Source organism: Trachymyrmex septentrionalis, unplaced genomic scaffold (assembly GCF_001594115.1).
Source record: "Trachymyrmex septentrionalis isolate Tsep2-gDNA-1 unplaced genomic scaffold, Tsep1.0 scaffold87, whole genome shotgun sequence".
Taxonomy (NCBI): domain Eukaryota; kingdom Metazoa; phylum Arthropoda; class Insecta; order Hymenoptera; family Formicidae; genus Trachymyrmex; species Trachymyrmex septentrionalis.
The window spans coordinates 3238941-3264627 of record NW_017306059.1 but is presented as its reverse complement, the minus strand read 5'-3'; the positions used below and the strand labels follow the sequence as shown (position 1 = coordinate 3264627).

The 25687-nt window shown below is 30.8% G+C and overlaps 7 protein-coding genes across 12 annotated transcripts in view; 3 read left to right on the top strand and 4 right to left on the bottom strand.

The window, feature by feature from the left end:
• The first annotated feature begins 3168 nt into the window (after positions 1 to 3168).
• LOC108755483 (nicotinate phosphoribosyltransferase-like) lies at positions 3169 to 10842 on the top strand. 2 transcript variants are annotated; one of them, XM_018498514.1, is made up of 12 exons: positions 3169 to 3351; positions 3595 to 3936; positions 4886 to 5056; positions 5126 to 5252; positions 5510 to 5721; positions 6844 to 6962; positions 7115 to 7308; positions 8135 to 8323; positions 9528 to 9753; positions 9817 to 10137; positions 10289 to 10417; positions 10646 to 10842. In XM_018498514.1, the coding sequence occupies exons 2-12, from the start codon at positions 3723 to 3725 to the stop codon at positions 10721 to 10723; spliced, it is 1980 nt and encodes a 659-aa protein (XP_018354016.1). In that variant the 5' UTR covers positions 3169 to 3351; positions 3595 to 3722; the 3' UTR covers positions 10724 to 10842. The 2 variants fall into 2 exon arrangements, with proteins under 2 accessions (XP_018354016.1, XP_018354017.1); XM_018498515.1 differs by lacking the exon at positions 8135 to 8323.
• A 2111-nt stretch (positions 10843 to 12953) lies between these two features.
• Positions 12954 to 14216, top strand: LOC108755327 (palmitoyltransferase ZDHHC22-like). Its single transcript, XM_018498256.1, has one exon. The coding sequence runs from the start codon at positions 13031 to 13033 to the stop codon at positions 13895 to 13897; it is 867 nt and encodes a 288-aa protein (XP_018353758.1). The 5' UTR covers positions 12954 to 13030; the 3' UTR covers positions 13898 to 14216.
• Positions 14217 to 14651: 435 nt separating this feature from the next.
• LOC108755310 (stromal cell-derived factor 2) lies at positions 14652 to 15997 on the bottom strand. The gene is made up of 4 exons (XM_018498234.1): positions 15789 to 15997; positions 15298 to 15493; positions 14995 to 15219; positions 14652 to 14917 (listed from the first exon to the last, which is right to left on the bottom strand). Exons 1-4 carry the CDS (start codon positions 15856 to 15858, stop codon positions 14749 to 14751), a joined length of 660 nt encoding a protein of 219 aa, XP_018353736.1. The 5' UTR covers positions 15859 to 15997; the 3' UTR covers positions 14652 to 14748.
• A 1062-nt stretch (positions 15998 to 17059) lies between these two features.
• Positions 17060 to 17999, bottom strand: LOC108755311 (single-pass membrane and coiled-coil domain-containing protein 4 homolog). Its single transcript, XM_018498235.1, has 2 exons — positions 17820 to 17999; positions 17060 to 17445 (listed from the first exon to the last, which is right to left on the bottom strand). The coding sequence occupies exon 2, from the start codon at positions 17434 to 17436 to the stop codon at positions 17257 to 17259; it is 180 nt and encodes a 59-aa protein (XP_018353737.1). The 5' UTR covers positions 17437 to 17445; positions 17820 to 17999; the 3' UTR covers positions 17060 to 17256.
• A 438-nt stretch (positions 18000 to 18437) lies between these two features.
• On the top strand, positions 18438 to 21983 carry LOC108755306 (N-alpha-acetyltransferase 38-B, NatC auxiliary subunit). 3 transcript variants are annotated; one of them, XM_018498231.1, is made up of 3 exons: positions 18438 to 18668; positions 19539 to 19804; positions 21687 to 21983. In XM_018498231.1, exons 1-2 carry the CDS (start codon positions 18567 to 18569, stop codon positions 19779 to 19781), a joined length of 345 nt encoding a protein of 114 aa, XP_018353733.1. In that variant the 5' UTR covers positions 18438 to 18566; the 3' UTR covers positions 19782 to 19804; positions 21687 to 21983. The 3 variants fall into 3 exon arrangements, with proteins under 3 accessions (XP_018353733.1, XP_018353731.1, XP_018353732.1); XM_018498229.1 differs by having other exon boundaries at positions 19536 to 19804; positions 21687 to 21979; XM_018498230.1 differs by having other exon boundaries at positions 19536 to 19800; positions 21791 to 21978.
• On the bottom strand, positions 20328 to 21376 carry LOC108755305. Its single transcript, XM_018498228.1, has 4 exons — positions 21323 to 21376; positions 21045 to 21247; positions 20846 to 20969; positions 20328 to 20651 (listed from the first exon to the last, which is right to left on the bottom strand). Exons 1-4 carry the CDS (start codon positions 21374 to 21376, stop codon positions 20424 to 20426), a joined length of 609 nt encoding a protein of 202 aa, XP_018353730.1. The 3' UTR covers positions 20328 to 20423.
• A 482-nt stretch (positions 21984 to 22465) lies between the features above and the next one.
• LOC108755468 (hypoxia up-regulated protein 1) overlaps positions 22466 to 25687 on the bottom strand; it is a 5896-nt gene continuing 2674 nt past the window's right edge. For 2 of the 3 annotated variants that reach the window (XM_018498487.1, XM_018498488.1), the window contains exons 5-9: positions 25541 to 25674; positions 25176 to 25411; positions 24311 to 24602; positions 23656 to 24085; positions 22466 to 23556 (exon numbers count right to left, since the gene is read on the bottom strand). In XM_018498487.1, the coding sequence (XP_018353989.1) occupies positions 23152 to 23556; positions 23656 to 24085; positions 24311 to 24602; positions 25176 to 25411; positions 25541 to 25674 (1497 nt within the window). In that variant the 3' untranslated portion in view covers positions 22466 to 23151. The remainder of the gene's footprint in view (positions 23557 to 23655; positions 24086 to 24310; positions 24603 to 25175; positions 25412 to 25540; positions 25675 to 25687) is intronic. The other variant, XM_018498489.1, reaches the window with a different exon arrangement.

The window sequence follows — 25687 nt, the reverse complement described above, 5'->3', positions numbered from 1 at the left end:
AATACATAAAAAGTATTCATACGATCGAGAAATTTAGCTTCTAAGATACATAAATAAAGTTATTTTCGAGTTATTAACTCTTTTGTTTATATTAAAGTTGTTTATATTAAAGAACGCTAACGCTTGCGAATTATGCGCGCTATCTTTGAAAAATAAATAATATCAGTCTTACTGCGTTATTCAAGCAAAATGGGTCGCAAAAGCAGGGAAACAAATGAAGAAGAGCGAAAAGTTATAATTGAATTACACAATCAATGTAAATCTCTTCGTGAAATTGCTCAGCTTATCGACAGACCTCGATCGACAATTCAATCAATAATTTATCGCTTTTGTGAAAGAAATACGGTGAAAAATAAGTCGAGAGATGGCCGATCACGGGTCTTAAGTGAGACAGACAAACGTTTTACAATTCGTTAAATAAAGATAGACTCAAAAATAAGTGTCCCAAAAATTACAGCCGCACTTGAAAATCGCAGTGTACACGTTTCTACTATTACAATTCGAAATATAATATATATTCCATGAGAATGGATATCATGGCCGTGCTAGGAAAAAGATTTTGGTAAATGCGTTTTGGCAATCGCATTAAACGATTAGAATTTGTGAAACAGCATCTTAATAAATCTGAACAACATTAGAATATAGTGATTTTTTTTTCAAACGAAAATAAATTTAATATCGAATGTGTAAAGAATAAATTTAATGTTTTCAATTTTGATGGGGGACGTATGGTGTGGCGAAAAAAAATACGGAACTTGCTCCAAAAAATCTCATACTCACAGTTAAACATGGTGGTAGTTTCGTGCTTATGTTTGGGGATGTATGAGCGCAGCAGGTGTCGGCAATTTCCATTATTGGCATAATGGATTATAAAATGTACATAGAAATTTTGAAGGAGAATTTTTCTATCAGTACACAAAAATTAGGAATTACCGATAATTATATTTATGTCAACATGACAATGATCCTAAGCAAACAGCTTACAATACGGAATAATGGCTGTTGTATAATGTATCAAAACAATTGCATATACCTCCGCAATCCTTAATCCTATCAAACATTTGTGAAGCATTCTTGGAGATGCTATTAGGAAAAAGCAGGTTTCCAATCAAGAAGATTTAAAAATCGCTCTTCGAGAAGAATAGAAATCTATTTCACCAACAACGCGAAACCTAATGGAATCGATGCACCGAAGACTACGGGCTGTGATTAGGGTTTAACGGCTATCTCATATAAAATATTAAATTAATATATTATATAAATTAAAAACAAGTGTACGAATATTTTTTGTACAATAAAATAATATAATTTTGACTTTTTGATTATTATTAAGATAATATATTTGGATTATTATATTTTTTTGTTTATAATAATTTAAAAAAAGTTCTATCTATTATATTCGTTGTTAATAAATTGCTAATTAATGTTCATTTTCTACAAATAAGGCTTTTTTAATAAAAATCTCTCCTGTACGAATACTTTCTGCACTCATTGTATTATTTAAGACAATTTTAAAATAATAACAAAGTTATTGTAATTGCAATAGCTAGAGAAGATATTTTTGAGTTTACATCAATGATAATTATTTATTACCATTTTCTTATTATATTTATAACATTTAAAATTGTTTTGTTCAATATTTTCTAAAATAAACAGATCAAGATTAAACGATTTTAGGACATAAAAATTTAGAAAATAAAATGTAAAAGAGATATTTATATACTCCTTTTACGTTTATAATTATCTTAAATTTGTGCCTCCTAGAAACTCCATTTATGCTTCTTCTGTTATCTCGTCTCTATTATGGATGATTTACACAGGGCAACTGTATTCGCTCGAAGCAGCGTCTAGTGACGTCATAGCAAATTCGCTACTAAAAACTTTTTCTAAATGCTGGTTTCTTTTTGTTAGTGGAGAATACTGCTTTCGACGCTTGTCGCTAGTTTCTTGCGTTGATTTTTTCCAAAGCGAATTTTTAAGTCATCAAGTCACTCGACGCTGCGACTTTAAAATTTAAAATATTAGCGAATAAAAAACAAGCGAATAGAAGAAGCTTTCAGCGAAATTGTTGATGAATTAAGATACTTGCTTCAAGCGAATGAAAACAGCATCGAGAGAATTCGCTGACGAATTATGACATTACTAAACGCTGCTTTAAGTGAATAAAGTCGCTCCGTATAAATCACTCATTACATTGATTTTACACTCTAATTTGTTTTTTATTTTCGTCAGAAAATGCTAATACGGTTCTGTGATTGGTTTATGTCATCTTAAGACTGTACTTGAAATTAAACAAAGAACCGATTATGAATATCGGTCACAGAATAAGAAAAGTTATTTAGTAATCAGTCGTTACATTTTTAATTAATAACTCAAGAGAATAACAAGTCACGATAATGTCAAAATAAGTTGAAACGAATCGTTATGATTGAAAAATGATCACTTTTGTTAGTTATTTTAAAGTCATTTTGATTTCATTTTGATGTTGCTAGAGGGGGGGTTACAGCTATCATTTATAAAAAAGAAAAGATTCATTAACAACAATTAATTGACAATAATATCGTTAAAAAAGTACAGAATAGCCTTCTTCCCAGATAGCATATCAGAATATTTATGATAATAATTATTACTATTAATTTTTTGAAATATATATTATTATTTATTTTTAAAAATATTATATAAATATTTTTAACAATATTTTATATAAAACTTTATTTGAAATATTATTAAAATATAGACTAAATATATTTTATATAATATTTAGTATGAATATAAATAAATATTTATAGTAACTATTTTTTACTTGGATTCTAATGTCTTATCAAGTACTTTTATAGCATTTACAACAATAAATATTTCATATATTTACAATAAATGTTTATGATCTGTGCAATATTTAAGACCACGAGAAGGTATTTACAAAATATTTCAAATAAGTCTTATAAATATTTTCAAAATATTTTCTAAATATTGTGCTGTCTAGGTTAATATTGATGGAATAACCGTATAAAAAAGATACGGTAAGTTGCGCAATCTTCACTTTCGCGCTGAAAAATCAGAGCAGGGGGATGCGCACGCACATAGGATCTCGGAATCCGGATCCGCAATGCCCGGATTGCCCGGTTGAATTTCGGACAAACGGCTCTGGCAATTAGCGAGATCGGCGGGTGTAACAGGCCGTGCCAACGCCGCCGCGCGTCCTTCAAACGTTCCCTATCGATTCTCGCGAGTCGTATATTACATCGCGACTCGCGCGGAGGCATGCTAGTCGACGCTATCACGTCGGTATCATCGTCAGTGCGGATCGCGGATCACCATCGGATCGGATAGCGCGAGAAACCTGTGCAAAAAGTAAGCATCATCTCTTGCAACTGTCGCGCGTCCTTGTTAATCACTCTTTTCTTTTTTGCTCTTCCCGCCGAATATACTGACCCAGCATATTCTTTCTTTTGTTTCATCGCGGGACAATACAAGGAGGGGGGGGGGTCGAAAGGGAACTCCATTAATTTTCAATGAATTAATTTAATTAATCGTATTAATCATATTAATCATATTAATATTTCGCTACAATTGTACTTTTTTTTTTTTTTACAGACGGGAATGAGTCCACAAAGGTTATTTACGCGACAAGTTTAATATCTAACATAGGATATATATCTAACGAACCTCACGTATACGCGTGTGGGTTGTTGAGTGCGCAATATATCCATTTCATTTCCGAGATGCAGAAAGTGCAAAAAGTGAGTGCAACTGCAAGCGTGAGCGGATCTGCGGGGGCAGTGCCGACGACAGGGCGAGATCGGGAGAGCGGTGAGTCGTACTTCACGGATCGGGCGCACGCGAGTGGGCCTCCTATTTTCGAAATGTCAACGGAAGACGACGATGGGACATGCTGCAACTCGCGGCAGAACGGCATCGTTCAGCCGCTGCTCACTGGTACGTAGCGAGGGAGGAAAGGGGTGTGACGGCCGCCGCGCGGATTCCGTTTCCGCCTCGACCATCCGCGCGAATCGAGCTAACCTCAGTTCCGTCGCTCTCGGTGGTTCTCGGGGAACGAATCGTCTGCACGAGTGAGAGACTTGACCTGTCGCAGAGAGCGATGCTCGCTTTCCAGGAAATCGCGTCCTGGACACCGTCTACGCGGGAAACGGAAATGAAAACGTATTTCTCGAGAGCGGCGGAGTCATGTTTTTTCCAACGCGAAGGATTTATACTTTTTTTCTTTTCTACTTGAATGATTGATAATGTCTTCGACGCCACGACGACGAGCTGGCGAGGGTCATACGAGAAGATCATATGGGAGCGAAGTATATACGGAATTGTTATGCTAAATTGTACACGACCATGACGGCGTTCTCGCCGAGCGGAAAGGGTCACTCGTATAACTACGCATGTGAATACAAGTATAGAAAGCGTGATTATGTTTGTAAATACTCTGACGGTGATGTAAACCACACACAAACATCTCTTGCTGGCATATCTCGCGACATTTACGTTTGTAATGTGAACATGCTTAGAATTTTTTTTTTCCACAAAACCACTTTCACATGCAAAAAGACACGCGCGTTACCTTCGGTATGCACTGCAAAATGCAGTCTTGCAGATAAAAAGACGATATGGAGACGTGGCAATTTTCCCGTCGGCAAAAAGCACGGTATTAATGTAATTGATATTTAATTATAGAATATTGAAGGTACAATTTGGCATAAACTTAATAAACGCGTTTGTTTCTTATGTAACTTTCCCTTTTTTTTCTCTGATAATATATTATAAGTTGTGTACTATCAGTTCTCCGTAATATTTTTGAGATAAGACTGAATTTTTGAATGTTTTTCGTATTCCAAGTTTTGTTTCTTATTTACTGAAGGACAATGCTTGTTTTCAGACTTATATCAAATCACTATGGCTTACGCATATTGGAAGAGCGGCAAAATAAATGATCACGCTGTATTTGATTTATTCTTTCGCAAGAATCCTTTTCAGGGAGAATTCACGATTTTTGCCGGGCTTGAGGAGTGCATAAAATTCTTGAATAAATTTCATTATTCTCCTAGTGGTACGTATTTGCTAAAGCTACTTATTATGCACATATATATTTTATGATTTATATTATACGATATCACAGATATCAAGTACCTGAAGTCGACTATGCCTGCTACAGTAGACCAAAGATTCTTTGATTATCTACAAAGTCTCACTGCAAGAAATGTTACAATATACGCCATAGATGAGGGATCGGTCGTATTTCCAAGGTGAGTTTAGGAAATATCTCTCTCATTCTCTCTTCTGAAAAGTCAGTATTATATATATTTAGAGATATACTAATTTTAGTATTTAATATTTTAGAAACATATATCATTGCAACAGAAATACGAATTAATTTTTAATGTATTTATAAATAAATACATTTAAAAAATATTTAACAGTTTAATTAATGTCTATTGTAATTTTAATTTATTATTTGAATAAATGTAAATTGCTTAGATATAATTGTTGATTTTAATTGCAGAGTTCCTTTGATAAGAGTGGAAGGACCATTAATAATGGTACAGCTCTTAGAAACAACTCTGTTAACATTGGTCAACTATGCAAGTCTAATGGCGACCAACGCAGCAAGATATCGCATGATGGCTGGGAAAAACATAATGTTGCTTGAATTTGGTCTTCGAAGAGCGCAAGGACCTGATGGAGGATTGAGTGCATCTAAATACAGCTATGTTGGTAAATATTTTATTTATACTTATCTTGTTTAATTAGTGTAATAAAGTCTACGGACTACAATTATATTATGAATTTAATGTGAAGTTACAGACTGCATTTTTCATATTTGAAACAAAATGGTTACTGTAACTCTATTACATAAAATGAGTTTCAGAATTAGCATTGAATCCACAATATTTCATTGTATAATAAGTTTGTATTAATTGCCACTGGTACCAGTTGCTATTTTTTTTGTATTGCATTCATTATACTAATTACTGTGCATGATAATTGTACAAAAACTCATTGTTCCGCGTAAAGATACCCGGCAGTGTTTAGCGCTAAAACGCTTTGCGTTTTCTTAGCGCCAAGCCATTACCATATCTCTGGATGTCGCAATGGTCTACATTACGAAAGCGCGAAAGTCTACATTATGAGCGTAAAAGTATATGAAGTAAATGTTTTTATTGCACGTAACGTATACATTTGATACTTGCTAATAAAATGTATAAAATCTTTCTACACATAATATATCTTGAATAACTTTTATATTTTTATTTATTAACCATATATAAAGTTTGAAATATAAAAACCTTAAATATACCTATGTGTCAGTTTATAATATATAAAGAAAATGGAGGTGTCTGGTACCACTCCATCATCCTTACACTATATTTAACAATTTCATGAAAAGTGAAATCAATACATTGTTCCACTCAGTGCCGGGTGGTACTGCCTAGGTGATGAGTAACAATTTAGGAGGTCAGATAGAGAATATATAGTTTCAACTGGATACACACACACATGCGCGCGCGCAATACATACATGCATATATGTCTTATGTGAAACTGCTCAAACTAATTAGCTATTATTTTTGAATGTATTATATGTAGAGTGCGGATCAACTAAAATATCTTCAAACAGAGGAATCATTGACAATTTTATGTAAATATAGATATGTCTTATTAAAGACAATCAGAAAAAATATTTGTATTGTTTAACAAATGTTTATAAAATTATTACATTAACTATATAACGCTAATATATTTTAAAAAATACGCATATATTTTGATATATGAGACATAGCAAATTAAAAATTAGAAACAATTTGAATTAAGTTAGAAGTAATTTATTGTGTTAAAGGTGGATTTGATGGGACTAGTAATGTCTTGGCTGGAAAGCTGTTCAATATACCTATACATGGCACACATGCACATGCATATATCACGTCTTTCACCAGCATCAGCGATCTGCAAGGGAAAGTAGGTACATTACAAGTAGTAGTACATTCAATACGAATTTTCTTTAAGTTGATTAAATTAATCTAATAAATGTCTCTAATAAATGTCAAATTGAAATTCTGCAAAATATAATTGAAAGGAAGAAAAAAAAGATTGATCTGTTTCTCTCACAGACATTGGCGCATAAGCAAACGGGCGACCTTTTAGATGTGTTAGAACTCGCTTGTAAGCATCGCGAGGCTATTGCCGACGATTTGGGAGCTTTAGCTTCGCAGGCGTCTGATGGAGAATTAGCGGCTTTGATTAGTTATGCCGTCGCTTTCCCGGAAAGATTCACTGCTCTTGTGGATACATACGATGTTAAGAGGTACGTAATTATGTCGCTTGTTTATTTAATGCTTTTAAGTACATAGCTCAATATTTGTTTTTTAATTTGGTGTTTTGCAAGCTTTGGTTAATTTTCTTTCAATGCACATTCTAATCAATTTTACATCAATGCATGGACTTGCATAAATTTTGTTTATATTTATTTCTTTTATGTTACTAGTATACTATATGTCTCGTATATTTTACAAATAGTTTTATTATGCTTTTGATTATTTTATATATTTACGTATATTTTAATAATTTTATATAATATATATAGATATTTATATTTGTATATGTAATATTTAAAATATTTAAATTAACAAAAAGTGAAGATATTTTAGAAATAAATCTTGATAAAATATTGATTATTTAAAAATGATTTAAAATATTGTAGGCACATATTTTGAGACATTATGTGTATACTGCGCACGGCAATGCTATTAATTGCTGTCAATGCATGTATTAGCTTATATTTTTTTATGTATGCAGTAGAGGGTGTTTGTGACACACATACATAATTAAAATCTTCTAATTGCATAGATGTAGTGTATACTGTATATAATTTTTAATATATCATAATTATAATTTCAAAGAATCAAATGTTATAATTTTTACTGTAAAGTTTTTTTTATCTCGTATATACTCATCTTCAACCTACAGAAATAGAAAATAATTAGCGTAATTAAATCCATATTTTAATGAGACAGAAGTATATTCTTAATTCGATGTCATTAGCGATCCCATAATTTAGTTTTATCAGCGCGTCGCGAACAGGCACGACACATGCGTATACACACTGTGACCTAACAGGAGTGTGTTTGTAGCATTGAGACATCGGCCAAGGGGCAGGCACAAGTGGCCAGCCTAAATGTAAAGAATAAACTTCTAACTAATGGGTCCAATACACACGCTCAAAACGGTGTGAGAAACAACCCATTTAAATCAGAACCAACTTCGCAACTTCACAAGAATGGCTTTTTAAGACGAGGCGAATTGGGTGAGCTCTATATGAGGTACGATATCGTTCTGTTTGCCTGTTTTGCGGAATGCGATTCTTTTTTTCCCCCCTTTTTCTCGTCAAATCTATGCTTTGCGAATTATATTTTAATTTTTTTGCGCCACCAAAGCCTATCCCTTCATAAGTAATATTATAATGATTGAGATCGCATTTAATGGAATACATAGAAAGTTATTTTGATATATTTCTAGAACTCAGCAATTTGAAGCTTCTTTGAATTTTAGTAGCTGATAATATATTCATTTAATTTACTCTCCTCTTACTACTACCTACCTTTCACTTAGAAAAGGTTGCAAATATTCTGTAAAACGGGCAAATTGCAAATTATCATATCATGCTACTCCTATGACGTGCCAATTAGAGATAAAATAACCAAAATCTTATTTTTCATTAGAATTTAGTTGTTAGCCACTATATATTTGTGATCTTATATAGTGCCCCTCCCAATTCTGCCCCTTAATTTTTTCGAAAATTGACATGGGCACATTTTATATATTACACAAATATTTTATATATTTTGTTATTTAAATATGCAATTTCGTCGCAAATTTTTGTCACAAGTTTAATATATAAAACTGCCACATTATTAAAATATTATACAAAAGGAAATATATTGTAAAAAAAATGAAAAAATAAATTTGTAAATAAAATGTTACGTTTATCGTGATATGTTTATATCATCGATATATCAATTGGCTATATATTTCTATATTTGCTAGAATATCATATACGTTTTTTATTGGAAATGTAAATTAATGACTGCAATAATTGGTTGAAATACTTGTTACTCTCTTATGTTACACTGTACTAATTAACAGCGAATGCGCAAGTTTATGTTAGTTGTAGTTATTTTATTGTGTGCTTAATCTATTATGCGCAATGTTTCTTAATTCTAAACTTGGCAACTAAAGAAATAGATTTGATGTTGCAAAAAATATAGAACTATATATAATGTGACAGAAATTCATTTTTTAATCTAAATTGAAACAGAAATACAAAAAAGAATTTATTTTCACACAAAATACATTGCCAAGTTTAGGCTTTATTTTATATAATTTTTACCAAATTATAATAGCATAAAAAGTGTGTGATTAGATTGCTTTTCAATTAATTAATTTAGTTGTAATTGATAGATAAACTAAAGTAGAGTATATTTGTTAGTTACTTAAATATCTTATAGATATATATTTTACGAATAGGAGCGGTCTGTTAAACTTCTGCGCGGTAGCGTTAGCTTTGAACGATTTGGGATACAAAGCTATCGGTATCAGGATTGACAGTGGTGATTTAGCGTATCTTAGTAACGTGGCGAGAGATATTTTCGAGAAAATTGCCATCAAGTACGACATACCATGGTTTGCAAAATTGATGATTTGCGCGTCTAACGATATCAACGAGGAGACTATAATAAGTTTGAACGAGCAGGTAAAAATTTACAAATCGCGAATGTAAAAAATGTATAATTTAAAAAAAATTAATATTTTCCAGAGCCACAAAATTGATTGTTTCGGAATTGGAACACATCTCGTAACATGCCAAAGACAACCGGCTCTGGGATGTGTTTACAAAATGGTAGAAATTAATAATGAGCCGAGAATCAAGCTGAGTCAAGAAGTTGGAAAAGTCACAATACCAGGCAGAAAAGATGCTTATAGATTGTACGGGTCGGATGGCTACGCATTGATAGATCTTTTACAAATAACAACGGAAGATCCACCGCAAGTAATGCAGAAGGTTCTCTGTAGACATCCGTTTCAGCAAACAAAAAGAGCTAATGTTACACCATCCCGAGTGGAGTCTCTGCATAAGGTAGATATTATCTAATTAAAATAATAAGTTTTCAATATAATTGTAGTTATTTATCAGTTATTTTATAAGTGGTTTTATACATATTATTATTGATATTATTGACGTTAATAATATTTATGATTTATAATTAATAAATAAAAACATCTTACAGATATATTGGAAAGACGGCAAATTGTATCAACCATTACCTACTTTGCAAGAGGTTCGCAATAGAGTGCAAGAATCTCTCAATACATTGCGTAACGATCATAAAAGAAACTTGAATCCAACACCATATAAGGTAAAATTTTAGTACTTTGAAAGTTACTAAGGATTGATATAATCAAGTATAGATTTTTTTATTTGAAGTTGTTTGGAGTAATAAATTTGACAGTTCTTCTAAAATGCCTAATATTTTGAAATATTTAGTTCAGATATTTTTAAAGTAGATAGCAGCATTGTTCATGAAAATCTCGAAAATATGCGATAGATTATATAAATATGTTTTTTTTCTTAATGTCTGTTACAGGTAGCTGTTAGTGATACTTTATATAGATTTATAGACGAATTGTGGTCTCAAAATGCGCCGATTGGAGAATTACGGTGAAGCACACTACTCTTGTACAAGAGTATCGTTAAACTAGTCTCTAGCAATTATAAATACAGAGTAATAACAGAATCAGGAATCATAAATTTGCTAAGAAAATACATAATAAATCTTCTTTTCTTCAAAAATGTAAGAGTAATATACCGTTGTAATCGAGCATACATGTATGCATCATAAACGTGATTATATCGTGGAATGTAATCACGAGAGAGAAAGAGCGAGGATCCTAAAGAGCATATTTTTTACATTTTCCATTGTTGAAAATATCGAATTATATTATCACCATCGCAACAGTATATTTTGGTAAATCTTGCGCAAATCGTATTATAATATATTTGTATAGTTTTACACGATTTATATAGAGCGAGATGTTCCGTTACAGAAGTCTATTTACGAGCAGTAGCTTCGTGGCGCACACACACATACACGTATTCTTATTCCTATTTAAAAAAAAAAGTACAAAATAGTGTACAAAAAATGTACAGTGTGTGTGTGTGATTTTAGACATGCACAACTCAAATTTTTGAGTAATGATTAACTCCACAGAAGATAAACTCTATAGACTAATGTAGAGTATATATGTGTATACACGGTTGAAAATACTTCAAAGAATGGCAATATATGGTAGCATAAGCGTTTCACGAAATTTTTGTTATTTTGATCATGTTATTGTTGTGTTGCTGGTCTCTCTTCTTTTTCTTCTTTTTTGTTATGCTTTCTTTTCACTTCTTTTTTAGAAGATTTGTTTTATTATATATATATTTGTAAATTCCAATTATATTATTATTATGTAGTTATATAATTGCTGAAGACTGCTTTAATAATATTCTTGTATAAGAGTGATACATTCGATATATTTACCGTTGTTATTTACACAAATGTACAAAGATAGGCATACTAATTAATATAGATATTTATAATTTTACACATATGTACAATATGTATAAAAGTCTGTATTGATGTATACATATTAAGAGAAAAAAAGAGAGAGAAAGGTAAAAGAGAATATGTATTAGATTTCAAATTAATATTTGACAAAGAGCTAAACTCAAAGATAAATTTTGTTTATCTACACGTTTTAATTAATTTATAGTATACCGATACATATATAAATGGGGTCTCTGATTTTATCCAAATATTTATTCAGGAAAAAGCTTATTATATATCATTCTTCGAATAATTTTTAACACCATTACACTTAAGATTAATTTACAATTGCTTATGTTTTTACTTTGTTTTTAATCATAATTGACCACACATTTTCAACATAGATCTGTTATCGTTTCGTAACGCTGGATTATGACATATATAAGCATAATTGTGTAAAATATATCCGTGTTTTTTTATAGTGAGAATAAATAGCATATAGCTGTTATATATCTGTTTGATTATAATTAAATCCTCATCAATCATCCATTCTGCTCTCTCCGAAATATTTTTCTAAAGAGCCTAATTTTTTAATTTAAATATATTAATATAAATATTTTCTTATTACTTAGATATGAGAGATCTTTCTGGTATAATTAGTTTAATGTTGCCAATTTAGTAAAATTTCCAAGTAACTTTAGAGAGGAAAATATCAAAAAGAAAGCCTAAATTACTGAGAAATATTGAGAAAATCGCAATTATAAGGGATAACTTTTGAACAGACTTGGTAATGTGATTATCTTTTATATGAATATGCATCGATATGCCTCTATTATTAATGTCTATCAACAAATCACTATGTGATTTTTTATTACATACGTATTATATGATATATATAGATGATAGACGTATGTATGTACAAACACGTTGAAATGTACTAGTGGAAAGATCTGTTATTGTTATGAAAAATACGAACATTTTTAAGGAAATTATGCTATGACAACTGCCTATTGGTCGTTATAAAGAATCGTGTTTATTTCGAAAAATAGCTACGACCTGTTGAATTAAATAAAATTGAATTAAATGAAACGTATGGGAATAAATTTGAGGTTATGGTTGAGGTCAGTGAACGATTCTATATACCGAAAATTAATAACACATTGTTGATGATTTTTAACAATGTCAAATTGTATTTTTATATTAAAAGAAAGAAGAAGTATTTCTTCTTAACATAAAATCAAAATAAGAACTAATTATATCGTTAAAAATATTTATCTAATAAACTTATTACCTTTTCAGAAATATAAATACCAAAAGAAATTGTATAAAATAAAGAGATTCATGCTCGAATAGGTGTCTGAAAATTGATTTTACATATACGTCTGCAAAAATTGGTTTTATACATTATAGATGTAAAGAGACTATATTTATCGATGAGGTATGCCTCGGCCCCAGTATATGAAAACTTGCCTAAAAATTGTTAAACAATTATGTCCATTAGTGACGTTGATGTCTACTGTATTTGTCATTGCAATTACGATTTACATCAATGAGAAAGTCTCGCCGGTCTTCGTCTTCCTCTGCATGCAAGTATATCTCAACTGGTATTCGGTGTACAGCATCAGCTGTAAGTCGAATCCGATGAAGGTCAAGGAGATACAGAATAACTTGTGCAGCGTGATCACTCAACAGCGTAAGGTCGAACAGATCAACAGTATGCAATTACCAACTCATAACACGACCTACAAATTCTGGCACTGCGAGAAGTGTCAAAGTTACATGTGCAAACCGACACAGCACTGCGTCTTCTGTAAGAAGTGCTTTCACTTCAAGGATCATCATTGCTTCTTCCTGGGTGCCTGCATACTTCGCCAGAACATGGGCAATTTTATCCTATTTTGTTTCTATACCTCGCTAACATGCTTATACTCCCTGTGCGTACTGGGTCCATATATGTATGAGAACATTAATCATATAGTGAAGAGCGACGCAGATTATTTCAATATATTTCTGAACTTTGGTTTCCCTATTGCCTTAGCGAGACTGCTGCGTTCTAAAGATAGTTCGAGTATACTTTTAGTCACAATATTTGATACACTGATGTCGATCTTGTGTATCTGTTTGGTATTCGGTATATGGAAGTTGCACAGTTGTTTAACCGGCAAACAACGTTACGTTAATGTAACAGGAAAACAAAATCTGAAGGAGATCTTTGGAAGTTACGGTCTATCGAATATTATCTTTCCATATAACGGTCTCGTAGGCACGCGAGATATCAATGGCAAGTATGAACTAAAGGAAGTATGAGACTAGTCAAGTAAACAATGAATCCTAATTAAATCTAACACACATATTTCTTTATTATGTACTTACGTAGCAATAAATACAGTCATATGTACAATATACTTATGCATTAATGACAGAGAACACAGATATGAGCGCATTTTATAATTATCAAATATTCTAGGATATTAATGAAATCTATAGATAGATATCCTTCCTTAACAGTTTTTGCGTACCACTTTTCATACATGAGTAGCGGAAGTATTCCTGTAATGCGTAAATTCAGATCGTGTAATAAATAATTTGCGTATTTCTTATATGATTAATTCAGAAATTAATATTTGTTGAGGCTAAATTAATATGTGTAAATAGATATTCTACATAAAACATGTTTGTATTTATTTTGTTTCGGTAATAATTATTTTCGGATGTTTTATATTCGATGCGATTTGCTTACATGTATGCTCAACAGTAATAATATAGTTATCTTTCTGAATTATTTGGTATACTATGTGATTTTAATTTATTTAATTACTTATTTAATTCATATGATTTTTTTTTACTACAAATATAAATATTTTAAATACAATGATAGTGCAAAATGTAATAATATAACTGAGAATATTACATTAAATTTCAAACCAAACAATTGTATTCACAAACTTTAAGCAACTGATTCTGTAAATTTTTTCTTAATCCTGAAAATCTTGAAAGCGCAGTTTTATAACAAATATATTGAGCTTAAGAAATAAACGTCATTTAATGATATTTATTTTGATAATGATGCACTTTCTCCAAATTTATTCACGCATTCTTTGCAACACATATATACATATTCTTGCAGATTAAATTAAATTACTGTTATAAAAATTGTCTTATAATTCTGTATGTTGATAATGCTGTGCTTTGAAATCATTAGGATGAATAAACAATCCTTCCATCACAGACCATTGTGTATGAGGACTGCTTGAAGAATATTCGCCTACTACTTCAGTCTGGCCACTAATTGGAGTACCATAAGTTCTGCCACTAACAGCCAAGTACCTAAATACATTATTTAAATATCTAAACGATACTATCTTTTATCTATACCGAAAATCCATAGAGAAGAGTATATTTACTTTTCAGTATCAATGTGCTTCAACATAATTGTATCATCTCTTTCCCAAAAATCAGTGTGGCATATTAACATCCAATTATCGCCAGTATCACCTTCTCCCTTGTTATCCCCATAAGCGGAGACCTCCTGTTTTCCAGTTAGGGGTGAGCTAACAAGATGCGAGTGAAGATTCTTTTTTGTCACAACGTGTTCCAATCTGATAATATCTCCACATTTAATTGGCCTCCTATTGAAAAGATCACAATATGTCTATGCACAGGTAAAAATTGTAGTAATCAATACATGAATATAAATCATAGCTCACCCTCGCAAACACTGCTTTCCTGATTCAGCTTTGACAAGCCAGTAGGAATTGCCATCTTCTTTGGCATTAGTACCTGTTACAGATTGTTGTCCACTGCCACTACCATACTTTACTTCGTGGGAATGTAACCTTACATTATAATCTACATTCATTAACTTTAGTACAGAGCCGCATGTTACATGTTGGGTCCCTTTAGCTGTAAAATGTATCAAATTGAGATATACAGATAAAGATTACATACACAATGTTCCGTTCCACTTACATTAAGATACTGAAGTATACCAATTATACTATAAAAACATTTATATGCAATTGAAAATGTCCTTGGCGTTAATTATAATGCGAATATGATCAATCAACACAAATAAAATCAAGCAAGAAATATACATATTGATATAATACGAAATGACATTTCAGTGATGGAAATAACATAACCTATTGATCTACATTTATATGCAATCGTATTTCTATGAAATAAATGCAAAGAATACCTTGAATATAATTTATGTGAAGTAAGACTATTACGAAGCTTGAAAAAAGTAGAGGCACCGTGTAATCCATTATGGATCGGTGCTCTCGGTAGTAATTAACAATAGAATCAAGCAAGAAACCGTCACCGGCGATAATACATAGGGGCGTGAATACGTGTTGTCTCCCTATTGGTTATCATCCACGTGTCCGCGACGTCTGCGTCCCGATTCCCGATACTAGCGCGATGCTCGTCTTTCTACTTTGTTTACCCAAGTTTGAAACAACGTAAATTGTTTAATAATTCAAATTTAAATAAAAAGGCCCCTTTAAACCTCGCAGGGTATTATTGCTAAAAAAAATCAAGAATCTTTCACCAATCTTTTCTAAATTCCTCTTCCATATTTTTGATATTATGATTGATATTTATATTATAAATTCATACATTAAAATGAATTTTTGTAAAGTTTAAATAATATAAATCGTTTTCGATCTTTTTTTAAACGATTTACAATATTTTTAGACTAAATAATGGAAGATTTTTGTATTATATTTAATAGTGGCATTAATTGTATTTTCAGTTCGAATTAAATAAAATATTTAAAATGTAATTAATTTTATAATCAATGATGTTACAAAAAGAAACTGTTTGTTGTGCTCGCAAAAAATAAAATCGATATCATTTTTTATACTTTATGAAAGGAATCCAATGATATTAGTTATAATTACGTATAATACATATTAAATTAAGTTTAAAGTCGACAAAACATTTGGCAAGAAGGCGAGAAGAGACAACACACATAACACTATTTATGTATAACAAATATATTTTTATATCGCATTGGACCCATATTTATTATTTGAATGTTTTACATGCTAACATTTTCAATTTAATTTAATTAATTAATAAAATTTGTTTTACAGATATGGACTTTTCGCATGTGACACTTAATACAGTAAAAAAATGAACGTCAGAATATTACATGAACAAAATTCTGTATTTATATAGTTCTACGATATCTTAAGAACACATTAAATAGAAACACGAAAAAAAAAGAATCGAGGAAGACTCAAATTAAGGTAAATTTATGTACATTATTCGATGTATAAACAAATTTAATCGTTTATTAGAAAGGCAAATATAATTAACGAACTTCTCTCATGCAGTAATGTTTTTTTGTAAAAAACATTGACTCCTAAGTTTTATATATTTGATAATTATATATCTTAGATAATTATATATATTAGATAATTCTTGATTTAAAAAATATTTTCTTATCAAATTAAACAATACAGACATTTGCAAAAACGGTATCTTGTTTCTAGTATATGATTTGGGTATGAAATGTTTCTGGGGAGAACAATGGAATGTCCTCCATTTAGAAAAACTTTCATATGAATCATGAGAATACAACATGGAATTGTCTATGCATTGTCGAGATACAGCACAGTCATTTCATCTGAATGAATGGATGACAAATGGTATAATAATTAGTACTCCATGAGTTTTGGACGGGTTTTAACGTAGATATATGCCGCTATTATCACAAATATCGCAGCTATGGTAGGCAACACAACCGTGAACACTCTCTGCTTGTTCTCAAGGAACTCCTTTTTCCGTTCTTTCTTCTGTTTATTCGTCTCTTTCGTTTTCCCCTTTAATTGCCGCATATTTTACAGCTGCAAATTAACACAACTGTATTAAGACAAACATTCATTCGTCTACTCGATTGTATTAAGACAAGTGTTCATCTGTTTTTTTCAAATAAAAAAAAGTCATATCCAATGATATATTGAAAAGATATGTATGAATAGCGTTAAATTGCTGAAAAGAGTGACAATTAAATTTTTTAAAAGGTCATAGCGATTTTTGAATATTTTTTATATTCTGACAAAAACATTAACAGGCTTTAATCGACGTGATACAATCGCAGAGTGTAATCGTATTCGTCACGCATATGTTTCAAAGCGTTCGTCGATTCAAGAACTTTTGTTCACACGAACTTTCTAGAAGTCTCAATTTAAAATCGCTAAGATCGCCGAGATGCCACTACCTTTGAAAACGCACGAGGCGACTGGACGTGAGAAAGGAACACGGGGAGATAAATCCACGCTTGTCAGTTCCTGGTGCAAATCAGATTTGCGTACATGACACGTAGCAAAATGTTGAGAAATGCACCGGTTCTGCTGTCACTGCCGCAGATATGTACAGGTGATTGTGCCAAGTGCGTTCCTAAATTTATCATAGCGAGGTCATGCTAGGACAGACGTGGCAGCGGAGTTTCTTTTTTGTAAAGGAGAGAGGCAGTTATTGACAAGTTATTGTTTGAGATCCGATAGATAATTAGACTTCAATAAGTGTACTCGGTACACTAATCGTTCACTGAGCGAATAAAGTAGTAATTGAATGTGTTAAATTAAATTTAAAAAATAAGAAACAATCACATTGGATTGCTAAATAAGATGTCTTTTCATGCTGCTATGTTTCCTTTCCTTCTTTTTTAATTTTAATTGGCCTAAGGATATTTTCTTCCCGTTTATACTGTTCTATTCCATCTTTTCCTTCTCTATGAGGATTCACCCTAATGATATTCTAATTACTGCCGTAATTTTGGTCCTACTGCGCATTCCTCAAGTTGTCTCACCTGTCTTCCACTATGATCTCAGTAAAGAAATCAAAAACAAATTTGAACCGTACTGTGTACTTAGTCATGAGCTAGTCACAAATCACAATAAATCACGGTATCGAAGTGCGGAGTGCGGTACAACGGTTCGTCTGAAATTCATCCTGTTATTCGTGAATGAGAATAAATAACGAGAGTGCAATGAGTGCGAGTATGAAGGAGACAGTGCATAATTTGAGCAATGTTGTGAACAACGAGCATGTTCACGGGAATGAAGAGGTAACTTTATAATAAACGATGGTTTTTCTCCCTTTATTCATCTTTTTGACTTTTCACAGTATTTTCTATTACTTTGCAAAAAAACCGTATAATGTCTTTCTCATGAGAATTACTTCGGATTTTTATCAATTTTTATGGTGCGCATAGGTTATGTTCCACAAACTGAAACCTGATTCAATTGATATATATTATTCTCTTCATTTTCTATCATTTAATTCTCCGGACCTGACAAATCTCTAACATTATAGTTACTAATATTGTATCTGTGAAACCCATTAGCTATTTGATTAAAAATATGTTAATTAATTTCAAGGAACCAAAATAACATAACTCATAAAAAAGAATGAATACTAAGTTTATTTTAATGACAATAATTTGAAGGACTTTGCAATAATTATAGGATTAGATAGGATTCTAATGAAATGAGTTTTCATACATAGGATAATTTCCTTCAAGAGAAACAGATAACGATATTAGACAGTGAATTATTTCATCCCGATTATTTGCCAATATTAAACAGAGATTAAATAATCACCATGTTACATTATGTTATATTGAATCTCTTATTGGAAATACGTTAGTATTGATACGTTAGTATTCATAGTTGGTTTTTATTTTAATGTCATCTTAAAATAATGTTTTAATATACTTAATATAGTTCTATAATTAACTTATAACATCTTAAGATTGTACTTAAAACAGATTTACTTGTATAAATGCATGTATCTTTTTTAAATACAAGTATTCTGCATAAAACTTGTCAAGTAATCTTACAATCATAATTACATAAAGAGTTAAAGTTTCTAAAGAATAAAGTTTTTCTAGAAGTATTTGTTATATTCTTAATGCTTTATTTTATGATTCTAGCAGGCAGTTATCTCTGAGGAGTCGTCAGCCAAGCAGAAGTTAAGGAGCTGGTTGAATCGACATCTACGTATTGAAATGACTGATGGAAGGGTGTTGAGAGGAGCGTTCTTATGTACGGATCGTGATGCCAATGTTATTTTAGGCTCGTGTACCGAATATTTGTCTACGGAGCATACGGAAGCGAGAGTCTTAGGCTTGGTGATGGTGCCCGGTCGACATATTGTCTCGATTCATTTAGATGTTTAAAGCAGCGCTGTTCTTGCAAGTCTGTAAATATTCTCTTCCTATGTTTATTTATTATATTGACGTGTGTACTGTGTGTTGAATTATGTGAGTTATTTTCATATGTATATATATGTCTTGATATTTCGAAAACTTGATTTTTATGATATGAATAGGTTTACAAAAAACGAAAGGTATAAATTTTGCTGTTAATGATATATGTTTATACATCTGCCACTTATATCGAACATATTTATTACATCTTATTGATTTTATTAAAGCAAATTCGAAAATATAAATGTAATGAAAAAGTCATACAATTCTTGAATACATGACTAAATTAAAGAGATTAGTGAAACATGCTTTATTCGAATTATATTTTTATAATAAAGATGTTATGAAATCTAGATCATAAGAGAAATATATTTAAGAATAAAATAATCTTTAATATCTCATACAACTTTAATACAATAGACTAGTATATATTTAATAAAAAAGTAAAGGAAAAAGAAAATAATTAAAGAAGATTGATATTAATGATGTACAAAACATTAGTAAATGTGAGGAAAATTGTTTATTAATATAGATACATAATTATTTTTAATTTTTTTAAGAAACAAATAAAACATATTTTGAGAGAGAATGTTGGACTCTTTCCTAAAAAATTTATTGTTTCTTGATATTTTCTTTGCTACCTTTGATGCACTGTTCTTGTATACGCCAGTATGTTCGTTCCAATTCTGTATTGCTGTCAGTTTCCATTTTTACCTTACTTAACGCATCCTCTATCCTCTGTTGAAGTGTACTGGTCAAACTATCCATCTCGCACATATAACTTAATTCTGCGCTAGCTACTGCCATTTTATGCACATAATCCATATAGATAACCAAGCGCTAATTGAAAAAGAAATTGCATTTAACTTGTATAATTTTAAAAAATTTGTATGGTACAATATGTGTCTATAATGCAATGTTATTTATATTTTCTTGTATAAAAGAATTTTTTGACTTTACTCGGACTGTGATATTTAATATATAAAATTTTACATCAAGTAAAAATTGTAGTATCTCAAGCAGTTCTTTATTACCGTAAGCTTTTCTTTTTTGTCTTGCATTTCATTTCGTACTTCCACAATCATATCCCAGTGTGCATCATTTACGTTGTGTATTATAGTTTCTTCGAGAAGAGAAATGAGTTCGTTCAACAATATTCTACAAAATTATTATGATAAACATTATCACAGAGATATCTTACTTTCCTCTAGACCTATATTATTATTTTGTTACCTGTATGCGACGCTCAGATCTATTATAGCCATATATGTGACAGTTAATGCCTGGGTTGCACTATTAGCAGCATCCAACGCAGATTGTTTTATCATACACTCATGAGTTAGTTTTTTTATGTCTGGAGGGTCTAGTTTCAACTTCTTATTTTCACTAGGCTTGTCGAATGAGGTACAATGTGCAAATAATATACCTGATGTATACTACAAATAAATTATGAGTTTCTTTTAATGTAATTAAAAATAGAAATTAAAATATCGCATGAATTGTATTCTCACCATTACAGGACTAATATTTTTCCATAATTTTGTGAAAATTTGACGCATTGCCATACTTTAACAATATAATTAATTCTCTGGAGCTGATACTAAAATTTATAACACAATTACTGATGCTGTTTGATTTATATTAATTAAAAGATATTAATTTCAAGGAATAAAAATAACTCATATAAAAGCAAAAAAATATTAAGTATATTTTAATAGGAATAATTCAAATTTTCAAATGTAACGTAAAAAAGATATTTTTTATAGAGATTTATAATTAGAAGTTTATAGTGAGTTCAATATAGACTAATAGACTCACCATCAACTCCAGGGGTTAATGTAACGTCTAACCACGGTTTTTTTTTTTAATTGATAGGGTCAACAATTTCTGGCAGCTTTTCTATTCTTAATTTCCCTTTAAAGTCTTCACCCAGATATTTTTTACATAAATAAAAGCACGTTTTGATTTTTAATGTTTAGAAAGAGAAATTCAAAAAGCGCGAGTGAAAAAGGCAGACGATAATGTGTACATAACCTCACTAGTAAAAGTCAGCTGATAAAGAAAAATTAGACAGGAGAAATTAAAGTAATAGAAATTCAACCGATTAAGAAAACTGGAAGAAAGGATGAAGGTCTGTGATTGTAATATTTAATTTTTTTATTCGCGGAAAACTAAATTTTTCAATAATTTTGTCATAAATACTTATAAAAAAATAATGGTAACACACACAATACAGTTTGTTTCTTTATTCCAATATCTTTCCTCCCCCCTTCTCTCTTTTGTATATTTTTTTATTAGTTCAAATTAATAAATATGAATAATATTTAAATTTACAATTATAAATTGGAATGACAATTTCTTTAATTGAAATGCCCTATAATTTGGCAATAGAATATTATGTTATGTGATTTTCAAAGAATTAATTTAAATTGTGTAGCCAAAGAAACAATTTTATCTTATATAATTTTCAAGGAACAGGTTATTTTTTTTATCTATCTTACATCGTATAAATCGTTATATTCACTTACAAAATAATCAATATTCTATACATTCTATCTCACTTTTTCAAGAAATAGATTATTAGAAAAGTCATACCTGTTTAATATGATATCGATAAATAATGAAAAAATAGACTTATGTGAATCTTTGTTTATAAAAAAGATGATACAAATCAATGCATTATATATAGGAAATGTGACAAATTCATTCGAAAACTATTGATATACATATACATTTGCGAGAATGTAAGATTCGTAACTACATTCCCCGAAAGAATAAAGATCCGTTTTTTTCTGAAAGATATGCAAGAATTGTTTTATGAACGAAAATTATTTTATGCACGTTCTTATCATTTGTGTTTTTACAATAGTATGCTTTATATTGCAACTTCATATGATAGTATACTAATTTAAACATATGCTTGCAGCAGAAGCATTTTACATGCAAAGTCACAAATTTATATTGTAAAAATTTAAGATAAATCTCACACTGGCCAGTTTTATGCGTGTCAGCGTATCAAATAAATAAATTGTTACGAGCTGCTATCACTTGGCACTTGTGTAACACAATTATCTTTGATAAGATTGACAATTTTGCAAAACTAATTACGTAATGAATGAACGGTGAAAACCATATCCTTGTATAAATAGATACATATTATTAATTAAATGGAACAGCTTATATTCACATTCGCAGAATAACTTATACATCGGCAACGCATAAGAGAATTCCCGCTTCGATCTTAAATGCATCTGACGAAAATAATCTACAGAAAAATTGCCTAAATCGACGATTATCGTCGATCAACAACAGAGAATCATACTTTTAAATAAATTATTTCTTATAGTTCATGATGCGTTTCTTTCTGAACTTCCTCTTTAGTTAATGGTTTCTCGCTTTCTGGTAGCTGTAACGGATCCTGTGTGGTATCCGTTGTTTCTGATATTGGTTCTTGTTGCTGGTCTTCTATATTGTCGGACGGTTGTTCTTCCGCAGATTTATCATTTTTAGTATTAGAATCGGTTGAAGATTCATTATTTTCTTCTATCGTGCGCTCGGCCTTACTATCTGTTGTTTGATTTGCTGTAGTTTCTTGTTTCGGTTTCCAAATTTTTACCTTGTTTAGAAGGTATTTAATTTCTCTATCGAGTAGATCCATTTTATTCACGATTTGGCGGATCTTGTATTTTACTGGTATATTTAGCGGCGCATCCGCGAAATATTTTGAAACCATATCATAATAATCCTAAAATATCATTTTTTTTATTACATTAATATTATACTTATAATAATAGCATGTTTCTATTTAAAAAATCGCTTTAGATATTAAAAAATAAATCATTACCTGTGTCTCATTGATTGCTTTTTCTAACGTCTCGATTTCAACAGACGTAATGACTTCACTCGTTAGACTCAAATTGCGCATATTCTCTAGAAACAATCTACTGCCTTTGAGTAGCGAAACCATTCCGTTTAAGACCTCCGGCCGATCTCGATACTCGGAGACCCTTTCATAAACGTCGTTGGTTAACTTTTGGAGTTCCATCAACTTCTCTTCGTACACTTCCGCCGTCGCGGTGAATCCGTCCTCGTACAACCACTCAGAGATCTCGGTGCACGCTTTTCGAATCTCCTCGATCTCCTTATCGGTAGCCGCGTCCGAAAATTCCTTGGAATCAAACTTCTGCTGCGCGTCGATTACGTATGACTCGAGGTTGTTCAACGCAGTCTCACGACGTGCTTTCTCTGAATCGTGCACGTCCAAACGATGTATCCTAAAAAAGAAAAATAAATAAAATGTTAGTAAAATAATAGAAATTATATTTATCATAATTATGCAGATTATATTTTCTTGTTAAGAGAAAAGAGAAAATGGCAATAAAAAGTTAAAGTTATAGTAACAGTTTTATTTAATAAATTTAAATTAGCAGAATATTAAAGATGAAAATAATTTCTTAATTACTTCACATTGCAAATAAATATATAATATTTATGCTCACTTGTCTCGAGTTTCTGTGAGTTTTTCATCGGACAAAATTTGTGATCCTAATTTGACCTCTTTCGAACTGATAGGTTCTTTAATTTGAACGATCGTAGCCTTCTTCTCTTTGTCCGCCTTCTCGGTTTTATTTGCAGTCTTCTCTTCGTTCACTTTTGTTTCACTTTTCTTTTTCTCCTTCTCGTCTGTCTCTTTTGTCGATTCCGAAAATTCTGGTTCTTCATGCACTGGTTTTATATCCTCCTTTGGCGGTTCCTCTGTCTTTTCCACCGTTTCTTTTTCTAAAGAAGATCCTGAAAGATTAAGACTTCATTTAATGTGTGTATATTTGCATAATTTACAATCAGAGTCTAGAGTTTTATATCGTTAACAACTAATTGTGTAAACTTAAGCACAATTGTCTTCAAAATTTCACCTTATATAACGAAATAATTGACACAAATATTCTATGAATATAAAATATTACCGTTAATACAACAGGAATCATTCTATTAACATAAATTATTCTATTAATGTATAAATTTTTTTTAGAATTTATATTGCTACAAAAGTTTAATTGTTAACGATAATAAAATCTAAGCCCTGCTCAGTGATAATACTATCTTTTTTTTAAAGCATCTACTTATTCCTTGATACAAAAATGCTTGCAAAAAATGATTTCAAAACGTAACATGAAATAACTTTTTAATTTTTATAAAGTTATAAAAATAACACAAGTTTTTCCTTGAGAAATAAAACAGTTCTTCAATATATACTAACAGAATATAAAGAAGAACTAGTATAGTGCAAATATCAATCAAAATTGTGATTCGTAACATGCAACAAAAACAAATGGTATCATTTTTTGCATTGCCTTCGGCACAAACCTGCAAAGAATTTACTAATAGTTGAGCCAAGTATTGAGAAAGTACCCTCTTCTTCATCAACAGTACTCGATTTTTCGGAAACTAATTCTACAGTCAATAAATTCAATACGCCGCTATCGTCTATATTAAAGTGCACTTTGATTCCTTTACTCTCGGCGCCTTCGTTGGCATGCTTTTCTAAAGCTTCGGCTACACCACTCAGCGATATAGTAGATAAATGTAAATTACCAATAGAACTGTAAAAAATTAAATCTCTATAGTTTTAGAAGTATGAACATTTTGATATTTAAAATAGCATTAATCTATTTTCTGTGTTAACTCGTTCCTAGTACTACAAATAAATAATAATAGCTATAGATACTTACATTACCTCACTAGCAGGCAAATAATCTAACTCAGCATAATTTACATGAAAATCGAAATTATTCGTGTGTTTATTAAATGTAATAATCTTTTTTTGTGGAAAAGGATTCATTCTGCCAAATAATGTCTTCTTCACCTATACAAAAATA

Bases quoted from the DNA above. Each gene is read 5' to 3' on its own strand.
- LOC108755483 (XM_018498514.1), top strand. From the start codon at position 3,723: ATGCAGAAAGTGCAAAAAGTGAGTGCAACTGCAAGCGTGAGCGGATCT. The intron at 5,057-5,125 runs GTACGTATTTGC...ACGATATCACAG, and splicing joins ATTTCATTATTCTCCTAGTG to ATATCAAGTACCTGAAGTCG. The intron at 9,754-9,816 runs GTAAAAATTTAC...AATATTTTCCAG, and splicing joins TAATAAGTTTGAACGAGCAG to AGCCACAAAATTGATTGTTT.
- LOC108755327 (XM_018498256.1), top strand. From the start codon at position 13,031: ATGCCTCGGCCCCAGTATATGAAAACTTGCCTAAAAATTGTTAAACAA.
- LOC108755310 (XM_018498234.1), bottom strand. From the start codon at position 15,858: ATGGATTACACGGTGCCTCTACTTTTTTCAAGCTTCGTAATAGTCTTA. The intron at 15,494-15,788 runs GTATTCTTTGCA...TACATTTTACAG, and splicing joins TCACATAAATTATATTCAAG to CTAAAGGGACCCAACATGTA. The intron at 15,220-15,297 runs GTGAGCTATGAT...TCTTTTCAATAG, and splicing joins GGAAAGCAGTGTTTGCGAGG to GAGGCCAATTAAATGTGGAG.
- LOC108755311 (XM_018498235.1), bottom strand. From the start codon at position 17,436: ATGCGGCAATTAAAGGGGAAAACGAAAGAGACGAATAAACAGAAGAAA.
- LOC108755306 (XM_018498229.1), top strand. From the start codon at position 18,567: ATGAGAATAAATAACGAGAGTGCAATGAGTGCGAGTATGAAGGAGACA. The intron at 18,669-19,535 runs GTAACTTTATAA...TTATGATTCTAG, and splicing joins ATGTTCACGGGAATGAAGAG to CAGGCAGTTATCTCTGAGGA.
- LOC108755305 (XM_018498228.1), bottom strand. From the start codon at position 21,376: ATGGCAATGCGTCAAATTTTCACAAAATTATGGAAAAATATTAGTCCT. The intron at 21,248-21,322 runs GTGAGAATACAA...ATTTATTTGTAG, and splicing joins AAAATATTAGTCCTGTAATG to TATACATCAGGTATATTATT. The intron at 20,970-21,044 runs GTAACAAAATAA...ATAATTTTGTAG, and splicing joins GATCTGAGCGTCGCATACAG to AATATTGTTGAACGAACTCA.